The sequence below is a fragment of the Mastigoproctus giganteus genome, chromosome 3 (assembly GCF_048544385.1).
Source record: "Mastigoproctus giganteus isolate SK-2022 chromosome 3, ASM4854438v1, whole genome shotgun sequence".
NCBI classification, from domain to species: Eukaryota; Metazoa; Arthropoda; class Arachnida; order Uropygi; family Thelyphonidae; genus Mastigoproctus; species Mastigoproctus giganteus.
The window spans coordinates 41,027,225-41,041,373 of NC_143577.1; the positions used below are offsets into that span (position 1 = coordinate 41,027,225).

A 14,149-nucleotide genomic window follows, 5' to 3' on the forward strand; every position below is an offset into this window, starting at 1 on the left:
CATTCCTAAATGGCATGATGAAATTAAAAATTATAAACTTGAAAAGAAAGTATCAGGCCTGTATGATGTATGGGAAAATGTTTGTTACTTTCAGTTACAGAAAACAATGAGTTCATCACATAAGTACAGATTTTTGCAGATACAATTTCTATTTCATGATTAGAAATAATAAGTCAGTGTTATTTTGAAGTGAAAATGGAAGCATGCTTTCAATCTGCTCATTGAAAAGGTAATCAGTTATATATTTGACCTACTCTCTTGAGAATGACCTTATTTTATTTAAAAAATCAGTCAAGTAGATCATTTTTTATAAGAATGTTATAATTTTTATAAGTTTTTGTTCCTTTAACAGAAGTAATAAACATTGTTCTATACTTTGCACAGGTCAAAGTACTTTCTTTATAAGTTTATTTTCAATACTGTTCACATTCGTCACCAGTAATTCTGTTATTCATGAATAAATTTCATAAACTGATTCTTGATTTTGAATTCAGCATGTTAACACAAAGTAAAATTCTGGAACATTGTTTATGCTTATGGCCCCTGGTCCACTGCAGTCCATGATTTAATTTTTGCTGATCAACATACATTAAAAAAAATATATTTTTAATGTGTTGGGATGCTAGCCTCCAAAAATTTCATTGGAATTTTATCATTCCACAAGTTGTAGCACAAAACCATTGTTTTATGCAACATACTTTGTATCTTATATTCAGGTAGTTTTGAGGACAATGACCACTAAATCATTATTGCTTATTGATAAGCCAGTGTTATTTTGAGTAATCTCTTAAGAATAATAATAGGTAATGTGAAATATACAGAATTGCTAAATTCTACTATTAAATAACAATATCCGTAACAGAGGTCTGTTTAATTTAATAATACAGAACTAAAAGAGGAATGCTGACCAACACATGATTTCTTGTCTGCCAGTTGTTTCTGTCCTGGAGGACAAATACACTCATAACCTCCTTTCAAATTTTGGCATTGGTAGGAACATGGATTAGGAAGCTGCAAACACTCATTCACATCTATATGAAAAAAAACAGCTAATACATGAAAGAGACATCACACATTGTACAAATGCATTGCATTTACTGAGGTCTATTATTAAGTGACAAAAATTTTCTAAAATATATAATTTAATTTGTGCTTATTAAATGTATAAATCTGTTGAAAAGAATTAAACTAAGATCAGTTTATAATGAGAAGTGCATAACAGAAATATGAAGATGAGAAGGAGAAGAGGAGGAGGAGCTATCTAAACAAGTAAAATGAATCTACAATGATTTTTAAATTATAGAAATAATGAAATTTCCATAGGCACTACAGAAGTTGCTTTACTTATACATTTAATAAAGTGATAGTGAGCAATTGTAGAACCCTAAGAATGGAATTGTTGGGGAACCATTTGGCAAAAATCAGCACCATTTTTTTTTTTTTTTTTAATTGTAGGTATTCTCAGCAAGTTATATCTGGTTGTGTATATCCCAGATTACTATTCAGCTACTCTAATAATTTGTCTAGTGCTTCCTTAAATTTATTCAAACTACTCCCACCATACCACTATATGAAAGTTTGTTTCAACAATCAATGGAAAGCAAATTTTTGCATATCAACATGGGAAAACTTACCCAGCCCAGACACTGGAAGGATTGACTTATTTTTGAAAGCTTGAAACTAATTTTTTTAACAGATACAAATCAAATATGAGAAGTCTGCAGGACTACTCTGTTTTGGGTATAAAACAGATGAAGCTGAAAGAGGACATCAAACAGTTTTTCCCCCGACCACGTTCCACATGTCCTAGGAGGTTGAGATTTGGAAGATATATTACTCCTCTATGTAGTCAGCACCAAAGAAACACATTTCTCCCATCTTTTGCAGCATTGCCTTATACAATTTTGTGTATAAGGTTTCACTTTTCTCTTGAAACTATGCTTTGGTAACAGAAATACCTCTGCATTGCTAAAAAATGCTTTCCATGCAAAATGACTTCAGCTGTGGAAAGAGGAAAAACTCAGTAGGTGCCAAGTCAAGTAAATAAGGTGGGTGTGGCAAGATATGGAGTCCTAATTTCCATGCAAGATCAGTGTTTGCAATAGTATTGTGGGCTGGTGCATTGTCATGAAGCAACAGCATGCCTTTACTGAGTATTCCACATCTTTTCCTTAATTAATCCATGTAATTGCTTTAGTAAGTTGCTGTAGTAATGCACATTGATTGTGGTATTCTTCAGGTAATCTGTAAAAATAATGCCCATCTCAACCCAGAAAACTGACAACAACCCAGATGGTTGCACTCTGACCTTTTTTGGGAGTTGATGATGATGGACATTTCCATTGTTTTAAAACCTTTTTTATTTCTGGGTCAAAGTGATCTATCCTTGATTCATCCATAGTTACCAATCAGAAAACACAGGTCAGGATCACTGTCACACATTGTAATCAATTCAGCAGAGAAGACCTGCCTTATTTCTTTTTGAAGACATGTGAGCAAGTGAGGAATCCATCATGCTGAGACCTTATTCATATTCAAATCATTGTGGATTATGCTTTTCATTGATAGAATAACCCAGTCTCAGCAAATATCTGTTGAATTGTTATCCAGCAGTCATTGAGAATCAGCTGTTCAATTTTCTCCACAAATTCAACAGTCTGAGATGCGGAGGGCCACCCCACTTCGTTTCTCATCATGGACGCTCTTCCGGCTGCACTTTAACTGTCTCCACCAATGTTTTACAACATAGTACAATGGACAGATATCTCCGTACACCACAGCCATCTTTTCTTGGCTGTTTGCCTTGCAAAAACAAGAATTTGAAAATGGATATCAACTTTATCCACAATGACGCTCTTCTCACATTCAGCTATTTAACAAAAGAAACATAAGAGTTAGAGCAATGGATGGATGGATGGATGGTTGGTTGGTTGGTGTGTGTGTGTGTGTGTGTGTGTGTGTGTGTGTGTGTTAATAGGCCTCTGTAGCTGAGTGGTCAGGAGCAGGAGTGCAATAGCACACAATCTTTGAGTAGACCAGGGTTCAAGCCCCTGACTGCTAAATATGGTTGATTTGCCAATCCACACTGGACCAGCATGGCAGATTATGGTCCATTCCCTCAATATGACTTGTTGAGGAGGCCTCCATCCTGAGGATACCCCTCATACATATTGTTATGGTTTTAATGCAAACAGAAAAATGAAAACTCCGTCTTTACAAGAAATTGCACTACTTACAAACAGATGGCCTTGTCAAAAGGTAAATTTCTTATTTATTTTAAAGATGTTAAAATAGCATTAACATTAACTATATTATAACTCTGAAGCTCTAATTTCACGTACAGCATGGCAGTTCACATTGATCAACTTCTTTACAAATATTTTGTCTGAGTATTGTCACTAGAGAACACCAGCTATGATGAGGGTCAAGTTAGTCCCAAAACAGTCTGTCACAGCCATGTCTGGTGAGGTCAACTGTTTGAAAGTAGTGCAACATACATTATATTTAATTCAAATGTTTACTAAGGCTACTTATTGAAAAGGCAAAGCTTCTGTGTGAGCATTACAACTGCTTAGAAAATACTAGCATGAGCACTGCATTATTTAAGCAGTTTAAATAATGTTGGCTTATGTTGCTCAAGCCTTTTTGAGTCAGCTTGATATTGAAAAAAAAAAAAAAAATACATTTGTAAAAAAAAAACTTGCTTGTCCATAAATTTTTTCTGCATTGACCACAAAAATTGTTTTAGAGGTTGGCAATTCTGTTATGTATGCTTCTCTTCCAACTTGAGCTATTTTATGTCTGAAATTTGCTACACACTGCTGAAGGCTGATACAAATAAGCTACCAAACCAGCAAATTTGCAGTAGAAATAAATATACATTTGAAGTAAAAAATAAAATTCTGCTTCTTTCCAGTACACTATATCTGCAAATTTCTAACATTATATAAGATAAATATTTAGTGAATAACCAGTAGTTAATCATCAAGGGGGAGCTTATGCGTTAAATATAAAAATAACCGATTGACAGACGAAAATAACATGGTTTGGTACAATGAGTGCACAGCAGAAAAAATAGGGTGTCAATACACTGTTCAATGACTATAATTAAAAATAGCAAGAGCTTAAAATTCCGAAAGTTAAGACGGAAAATATGCACTACCATGTCAATAGTTTCCGAACATGTCAAGGAAACACCGAGCTCTCTCAACACATGCATACTCACAACTATAACCCCTTAGTTCATGCTGCAATTACCATCATTAAATTAAATTCAAGCAACAAGCTCCTTCAATACAAAACTCTCATAATAGAATGGTGCCGGCATAACACCAACCTTGACATCCTCAACACCAAACTTCCGGCATCCCTTTCCCTAATTTGGAATCTTGCACACATTAAAATACCACAGTTCAGCAAAACATTTTGGGTACTTAAAGTTCACGCCGATTCTCTATCCTTCATTACCTTAGTGCCAACTGAAGATGTTTTTAATGAAAGTCCATCATTCACGACCATTGGCCTTATTCTCATTTAATCATAACTTTACAGTTTTATGTTTTAAAACTGACAACTAGAGGATGATGCAGTGCACCTCTTCCTCCACTGAGCTTAATTTTAACCCAAGATTTTTAACTTATGATTTTAGTTTTTAATCTGAGGCCTTCCCATACCTCCTTTTTTTATTTAATTCATGCAAATAAACGGATCATGGGGTGAGTGCCGGTTTTATTTAAGCCTTGACTAAAGTGCATATTTTTCATTGTTCAATTAATTATGCTATGATTTTTATGTAATTTATTTACTCAACAATGGATTATATTATGGATTATACTCATTATGGATTATACTCAACAATGGATTATACTCATTAAAATGAATCTGCACAAAAAAAAAAAAAAAAAACAAAGACAAGAAAAGCACATTGTTTCTTTATACCAATATTAGAAAGCCACTGCCTAGAACTATACCTTGGAATGTGCAACTTTCTTGTTAGTATTACTGTTAAAAATGTATTTTTTTCTTTTTATAACTGAAGGGCTCTATATACAGTTGCATTTCAGGAAAACAAAAGTATAACCAGACAAACCATGTAATATGTTTCTTGTTACTTTTATGCCTTAATGCAAAATACAGTGTATTTTCTTAAAAAACATACACTAATACTAAGGGAAGACCTCTATTAGTGGGTGTGAAGATGTTTTTATTTTTTATTTATTTTTTGGTAACCACAAATACAAAATGTTATTGAAATTATAGCAGTGTAATACCGGATATAGAAAGTGCCTCCATAGCCAGGTGGGCAGGAATAGCAGTGTGTAGCACACGCTTCTTGATTAGACCGTGGTTTGAGCCCGTGACCACCAAATACGGAGGATGCAGAAAGGTCAGGGAATGACCACTGCATATCCCGGAGCAATATGGCCTTAGTTGCTAATGCTCCTAAAAACCAAATAACAACAACAACAACAACAACTGGGTATAGCCTGGAAGTTAGCACTAGCATTAGTAGGGCATATAATGCAAAAAACCACGCTTATATAGCATCAGCAAAAAAAAAAAAAAAAAAAAACACCCTTCCCATTTCAGCCATCCATTCACTCTAAATGTTTGTCTAGTTCTGCCTTGAACTTATTTAAGTTGCTGACCTCCATTAGCATACGATTAAAGAAAGCAAGCTTATCCAGAATCGGCCAAAAAAACCCCTCCCATTTCGCCCCTCCATTTGTTCCAAATACTGTCCAGCTCACCCTTAAATTTATGTAGGCTATTAGCTTCCACAACAAAAGGTGGAAGCCTGTTCCACCAATCAACTACTCACTGGCTAAAGGCAAATTTCTGCACATCTATTCTATAACTATCTTTACTCAATTTGAAACTGTGCCTACTCTCCAGCAGTGCTACAATTTGCAGAACTTGAGCCTTTCTTGGTAAGAGCACCAATTTGTTCCCCTCACCAATCTTGTTGCCCTTCTTTGTACTCATTCTAGTAACTCTACATTCTTCCTAAAATGAGCCTCCAGACCTGTACACAGTACTCTAGGTGTGGCCTGACCATTGCCTTGTATAACGGGATAATCACCTCCCTGGTCCCTGCTAGCAAAATTCCTATATATCATTGACAAGACTCCATGACCTGACCTAGCCGCCCGTCTGCACTGCTCAGCAAACTTCATATTTGACTATACAATTATACCCCAGGTCTTTTTCACTTTCTACTTCCCTGAGTGTAGTACCACACAGTTGGTATGTTTCTCTTCGGTTATTGCTACCAATATGCAGTACTTTGCATTTGTCAATGTTAAACTTCAGTTGCCACTTCTCAGCCCATTTTCCCAACTTATCTAGATCCAGTTGGAGTAGCATACTGTCTTTACTGTTGTTAACAACCCTGCTAACCTTTGTATCATCTGCAAACTGAGACATTAAACCTGATATACCTTCATCAATATCATTGATAAATATACAAAACGACAATGGGCCCAATACCAAACCCTGGGGAACTCCACTAATAACATTTGTCCACAAAGAGCAGTGTCCATTCATTACCACTCTCTGTAGTCTCCCATTCAACCATCCCTTTATCCATTGTAAAAAACAGAAATAGAAGGGAGAAATAGAGAGAAGAAAAGTTAACTTGGTGACATTAGAGCTGAACTGTGAATACTGACTAGCTGATTTGTATGTATGGATTGGACTGGAATGAAATTTCAGGTGGTTATTTAGAACAGTGCCCATGAAAATATATGTAAAAGAAATGCAAAAGAAACTAAATAATTGTGTGATATGAAGTGGAATGATTTTATAAGTGAGGGATAATTGATTGAACTAACTGCTCTGTTTTGGACAAAGACAAGGAGTTTTAGAGAGGTTCTAGGAACAATATTTCATAGAAGAGAGAATTTGTGATTGATAGAGTTAACAGCTGTTTAGATTAAATGTAATGCTGAAAACAAAAGAGAAAGCTTAGTTTTCTCAATTGTGCTGCTGGCTAATTGATGTGTCCAGTAGCATAACCAATGATACTATTAATCTGTATTTGTATGACATCTACACAATATTGTAAACAGGTGGTGGGGTTGTAAACGGGTGGTGGTATTGTAAACAGGTGGTGGCTGGAACCACCTAATATAATAAAAAAAAAAAAAAATAGTGTAAGTAATATTTGTGATAGACTTAAACCAAGAAAGGTTAGATGTAATGTGAGTATTGCTGAAAATAAGCATGGGAGCAGCAGACTCCCTTTTTTCAGAAATAAGATAGAACTGTGTTTTCAAAGGAATACCTTACCCACCCACCCATCCACTAAATAATTATTTATAAATCAGTATTTAAGGAATTGGTAGTAGATATTTGAGACTGGAAAGTGAAATGTATTGTATTATCATCAGAAAAACAGCAGGCAAAGTAAAGAAAGTCAACACTGCAGTTTCTCCTGAATTCTCAGTAAGCACATGGTACATGTTATCAGTAGTGGCAGTAGAAGTCGAGAATGATATACTGATTGACACGTAGGCATGACAGACAATATAATGATTGATGCGTGAACACAACAGATGATAACATCATAGCATTAAGTGATTGATGTTATGGGACATATATAAAGAATCTTTCTTTCATTTCCTATCATTTCCTAACCTAATGTAGGGAAACCTTTTCCTATTAATTTCTAACCTAACATTTAAGGTCAGGTTAGAAAATATAATGAAAAATAAAGAAACCTAGTTAAAACTTCAGAATAGGGTGCACAATCCATCATAACATAACCTAACCTTTTATCACTAGCCTGTTTGAATCCACCTGAATTAGTGGTGTAAACTAACCTAACCTTTTTTCACTAGCCAAAAATGAAAGTCTATTAAAAACAGAGATAGCCTGGAGTGCCATCCCTGTTCTGAATTTAGCTGAAACCGGTAAACATTTTCCTTTTTTTCTAACTTAACCTTTTTAAGGTTAGGAAACCTAACCTTAAAAATGTAAAAATAAATCAGTAATATGGTTTTTTAACAGAGAAAGCACTCATGAATTCCAATAATCTGCTTTTAACAATGAGAAAAAAACTAATCATTACATGTCAATCAATAAATATTATTCTTGACTTCTACTGCTCTTACCGATAGCAAGCACCATCTGTTAACTGAGAATGCAGGGAGAAACTTTGGTAGCGGCAAACTAGTTTGTTTGGTAAGTTAGCATTAGCATTAGTAGAGGAATATGATGCAAGAAAGTAAGCTTATATAGCATTAGCCAAAAAAAAAAAAAATAAAAATAAATAAATAAATAAATAAATAAATAAAAACCCTTCCCATTTCACCCATTCATTCATTCCAAAAGTTAGTCTAGTTTAGACTAACTTTTCACTGTCAATTTTCAAAACGACAGATGAAAGTGTGTTCCAGCAATCAACTACCCACTGGCTAAAGGCAAATTTTGCATATCTATTCTATGACTGTCTTTCCTCAATTTGAATTTATGCCTCCTCAGGTGCAGAATCTGAGCAAGAAGAAGAATCCCATCAGCATTGAGCTTGCTCACACCATTCATTCTATGCACCTGACTCTGCAAATTGCAGAGTCAGGTGCATAGCTCCAGACTCTGCAATTTGCAGAACCTGAGCCTTTCTTGGTAAGAGGACCCCTTTGTACCTCTCACCAATCTTGTTGTCCTTCTCTGTACTCATTCTAGCAATTCTACATCTTTCCTAAAATGCGGCCTCTACACCTCTACACCTGTATGCAAGGCAAGGCCTAAACATTGCCTTAAAGAAAGGGATAATCACCTCCTTATCCCTGCTAGCAAAATTCCTTTATATCATTGACAAAACCCCACGAGCTACTCTTGCAGCCTGTTTGCACTGTCAGAAAACTTCATATCTGACTGCTCAATCACCCCCAGGTTTTTTTCATTCTCCACTACCCTGAGTGTAGTAATGCACAGTTGGTATGCTACTCTGGGGTTACTGCTACCCATACACAGAACTTTGTATTTGTCAATGTTAAACTTCAGTTGCCACCTCTCAGCCCATCTGCCCAACTTCTCCAGATCCTGTTGAAGCAGCATACTTTGTCTTTACTGTCATTAACAATCCTACCAACCTTCGTATCATCTGCAAACTTGAACATTAAGCTTGAATATACCTTCATCAATATCATTGATAAATACAGAAAATAACAATGTGCCTAACACGGACCCCTGGGGGACACCACTAATAACATTATCCACGAAGAGCAGTGTCCATTAATTATCACTCTCTGTTTTCTCCTACTCAACCATCCCTTTATCCATAGTAGCAACTTAATGCTATACTACTCCAACTTGTACAGCAGTCTTCCATGTGCAACATTATCAAAAGCTTTCCTAAAATTCACGTATATGATATCAAAATTATTTTTTTTGCATCCAGTTCCTCTGTGACCACATCATAGTATCCAATCAAATTGGTAAGACAAGACTTCACCTTAAAAAAAACCCATACTGTGTCTCAACTATAACTGCAATCTTGTCTAGATGATCCTGCAGTGCTTCTTTAACCAGTGATTCCATTATTTTACCCAGAACAGAAGTTAAAATAACAGGTCTGTAATTACTCATGTCACCTTTTGATTTCCCTTTGTGAATTGGGGATACATTTGCACATCTCCAGTCTGTGAGGACCTCCCATGAGTCCAAGGATGCCTTCATAATCATGGCCAAAGTCTTGCTTACTTCCTTTGCTGCCTCCTTTATTATAACTGGATCCCATCCACCCCAGGTGCCTTTCTTATGTTTAACTTCAACAATTTCTCCTCCACTTTGCTTTCAGTTATTACAAAATCATTTAACTCCTTGTTAGAGTTTGATAAACATCTGACCCTCTCCTCTTTTGTGAATATAAATGCAAAATATTCATTCAGTTTTTCAGCTACCTTAGCAGGCTCATCAACAATCAAAACATTGATATCGATTGAACCAATCTGATTCATCCCTTCCTCTAGAATTTGCATAAGTAAAAAAGTCTTTACTGTTTTTCTTTGCATCCTTTGCTTGCCTAACCTCCTTTGTGATTTGATTACAGACTAGCTTATATCTACCATAGGCATCTGTGCCTCCAGATAATTTATATGCATCCCATGCATTTTCCTTCTCTGCCATGAGTCTCATTACTTCATCTGACATCCATTTAGGTCTAAATCTTGAACCTAAATCTTTACTTAGTCAAAGAACAGATACAAATTCCAGTCAAAAGGAGGTCAACAAATATAGGAAGTAAAGAATGGAATAAACATAATGTGCATATATTTTTAATTCTGCATTATAGAAATATTTGGTTATTAACAGCATATCACTTAAAATTGTTTTATATGATAATTAGAACACAGATGCTTTTCTGCATTTTAATTTTCTTTTTGCCATATTGGAGATGTGATCTGTTCATTCTGGTAACAGCAATGGGCTTACACTCACTTTAAAAAGGGCACTGTTATTAGTTTACCTAAAATTACTAATATTGTTTTTAACTGAATAATGAATCCCCCTTCCATCAGCATAGCAGAAAAATTGAATGTAGTCAACCATCTATTATCTAATTATTTCAAAGCCTATGATAAAAGCCCTGTTCCTTAACTAATTTAAACAACATATGCTTAATAAATTCCACCTAGAACAAAATTTATCTCTTATGATTACCTTGACAAGCTTTGCTGGGGCCTTCAGAATAAAATCCACGTGGACACGAACAGCGATAACTTCCATACGTGTTTATGCATGTTTGAGAGTAATGACAATGATTCACAGCAAACTCACATTCATCTATATCTATGTTCATCATAAATACAAAAATAAGAAAAATGCACCATTAATTAAAAATGATAAAATTCTGAGGTTTTTGATTTTATACATTTCTATCATATCTTAAAAAGTTTATTAAAATAAGGATTTTTCATTCCTTATAAAATAATATAAATTACTCATTTTGTTTTTTTAATAAGTATATTTAGATACAGATTTGTTGATGAACAAAAGGTTGCTAATTTTCATCTGTGTATATAAGTTTCCTTTGAGTTAGGTGATTAATGTGTTACTGGAATAATATAAGGCTAGGTTACATTCTGGATAAGATTACTGCAATAATTTTTTGTAATGGATGTGCTTCTTCATATTAAGTTTCATTAGCATTTTAATTAGAATAGGATTATAATTGCATAAGAAATCATTTAATATGTGTTGCATGTGTTTAAGTGTTAAATATAATAGCTGATCATGCAAAAATAATAATTGTAGGCCTATTTCCAACGAGGAAGGTTAGAACACTGAATACTCAAAATTCTTGACTAATATAATGGATGCAATACAGATCAATAATAAATTAAATACAGGATAAATTACGATTGCATATGTATGCACTCTGTGATAGCAAAAGTCAACTAATATCTGAATATAGGCAGATCCAGGCTATTTTACAGATGTATGATTGATTTTGGGATAAAAACAAGCTGCATTTTTAAAATTTTTTTTAAAGATATTCAGTTCTATACAATTTCAAAGTTCTAAAAATGTGTGTAAAAAAAAAAAAACTGTACGTGTACCTTGTACGGATGAAAGATATTTTATTTTATGTGAAAATATCTTTGACGAAAATCAAAACCGTTTAAAAATTCAAAATCGAACAGCTAGAACCGAAGTTATGAATAATGTAATGTTTTATGCTCATGCTCGCTACTTGCTCTACTGAATTAATGTTAGTGACTGAGTTGGTATCATTTAAAAAACTAAACTACAGTAGAGCACCAGTTATCCAGAACAATTAATGTCAGATAGCAAAATTTTCAAGATAATCAAATGTAGGGTAAAAATAAATAAATTCTATTATAATGTATTAAGGTAAAAGAAAAAGACAACTATTAAGATAACAGGTATTCCATTAAAAATTCACACATTTACATATGTATATTCAGATAGATAATTTACTGCAAATTTTTTTGTTTGTTGTGACTTTTTTTTAAGCTGCTAAATCTCTCAAGTTCCTTAATAATATCAATTTGATTATATCACATTCTTCCTGCTTTGCCAATTTCAGTGCTGTTTCTTTTCGTTGACATTTTACCGGGAAAAATAATAAATTGCACAGTTTTGGGTTGATATTATTCTTACTGAATCTGGAACTAAACTAAACATAATATGAAATGAAGAGAACAAAATATGTCGCGGAAAATTGGGCTCACAGAAGTGAATGACTAAATTCTATCAATTGTGGTTTCCGAGAAAACCCATTAGTCCTAATCCAACATTTCACCAGATATACAATGTAAAAAACAGATAGAAATATTCTCGTAGCATAATAAACATTTGTCTCAAATACTACTATAAAGTAAAAGAAAAATCAGCCTTTCAAATTATTCTGGATAACCAAAGTTCTACTGCATTACATTAGGGTCACCCGGAAAGTTAATGCATATGCCCACCTTGCTATCTACGCCTGAGATAGCAAGTCACAGAGTGAAAAAGTCCATAAAAGTCCTTATACCATTGATGGGATTTGAACCTGGGCCTTTTCCAACCAGTGTGGGGAGGAAGGTGAGATACTCCTGTTACGAGGAGAACTGAGTCACTTGGTCACTAGATCCAATTGAGGCGGATGAGGTGGAATAGCAGGATAAACAAAACTGTTGCTCTTCCAAAATGTTGGAATTGCATCATTTTTGAGTTGCTCGACAAGTATTATATAGCTTCACAGTCATTATGTCTGCAGTTGGAAATTCTAAGTGAAGTAACAAAAAACTTCCTGGAGTGCACAGTTTTACATCATTTTCATACCATAATAATCGATCACAGATATCTTTGCTCGGCTGAAGTTTTAGCCGTCTTCGAAATGCTTTTGTTGCTTGTAAACATTTTTCAAAACTAGAAAATCAAAACCATTTAAATTTGTAATTTAACATTTTTAATTAAATTGAATAGCTAAAACCAAAGTTATGAACAATGTAATGTTTTATGCTCATATTTGTATATTTGCAAATATTTGTATTGTTGCATTCTTAAACGAGGAAAAGAGTGGGGGAAAGAACTGAACCTTGGGAGACACCAGCATTAGTGGAGAAGTTAGATGACAGAGCCATCTACCATCACCCTCAGTGAGTGATCAGAGAGAAAATTGGATAACCAATTACAAAAAACAGTTCGCAAACCATAAGATGGAAGCTTGTTTAGAAGGCCTTTATGCCAAACACGATCGAAAGCCTTTGAGATGTCAAGAGCAACTGCTTGTGTTTCACCGAACTTTTTCATTGAATTTGTCCATAAATGGGTAACATAAGCCAGAATATCACCAGGGATCGACACTGACGGTATCCATACTGGCAATCGTTGATCAGACGGAAGGTTTCATGGTACCCCTATACTACTTTTCAGTAATACTGCTGTCCTTAGAGCAATACAGCTACTTAAATGTGTGAAGTAACCAATGCTGTAAGGAAAGAAATAATATTACTGAAGAAGTGGTGCAAGACGTATCGTGAAATGCCAGAGAATTATCTGTGGTCCCTTTAAGAAATTAAAAACAGATTTTACTCTATACAATCTGAAATGCTTACTTTTCTACTTATCTCTATTTCATTTTACCTATGCACTATACTACTAAAAGAACATCTTGTTCTTAATCATTTTAACATATATTGAGCAGCTATTCTCTTTATCATTCTTAGTGTCTGGCAATATAAAATAATGTAGAATTTGAGAACATGTCATTTACTGGAAAGACAGAGCAGCTGGGAAGATCAGTGTAAATAAACATATTCATTATATTGAGTAAAGGACATTATATTATAATAGCTTAAATATAAAATGAAGGGAAGACACTATAGGTTTCATTTCTGAATCATCTGTGTGATTCCATCATCAGGCCAAAAGATCAGTTTAATTCTAAACAGGAATTAATTTTAATAAATTAATTTAATGAATTTAATTTTAATAAATTAAATAAAAATTAAAATACTTGCATAATATTAATATATGAGATATGTTAAAAATTGGATATATCTGAAAACATTACATTAAGTTTTAAACATGGTACAAGTAAATAAACATTTTACCATCACAGAATTTAAGACAAGCTACTTACCAGATACAGCTAAGCACGTCCTGACACTATCAAGGAAGAAAATGAAATGCTAAT

At 34.1% G+C, this 14,149-nt stretch overlaps 1 protein-coding gene across 1 annotated transcript in view; it reads right to left on the bottom strand.

The window, feature by feature from the left end:
• Nucleotides 1-14,149, bottom strand: part of LOC150087903 (hemicentin-1-like) — a 1,496,027-nt gene that overhangs the window by 74,096 nt on the left and 1,407,782 nt on the right. The window contains exons 75-76 of the mRNA XM_090369959.1: nt 10,666-10,794; nt 909-1,031 (exon numbers count right to left, since the gene is read on the bottom strand). Of these exons, the coding sequence (XP_090226085.1) occupies nt 909-1,031; nt 10,666-10,794 (252 nt within the window). The remainder of the gene's footprint in view (nt 1-908; nt 1,032-10,665; nt 10,795-14,149) is intronic.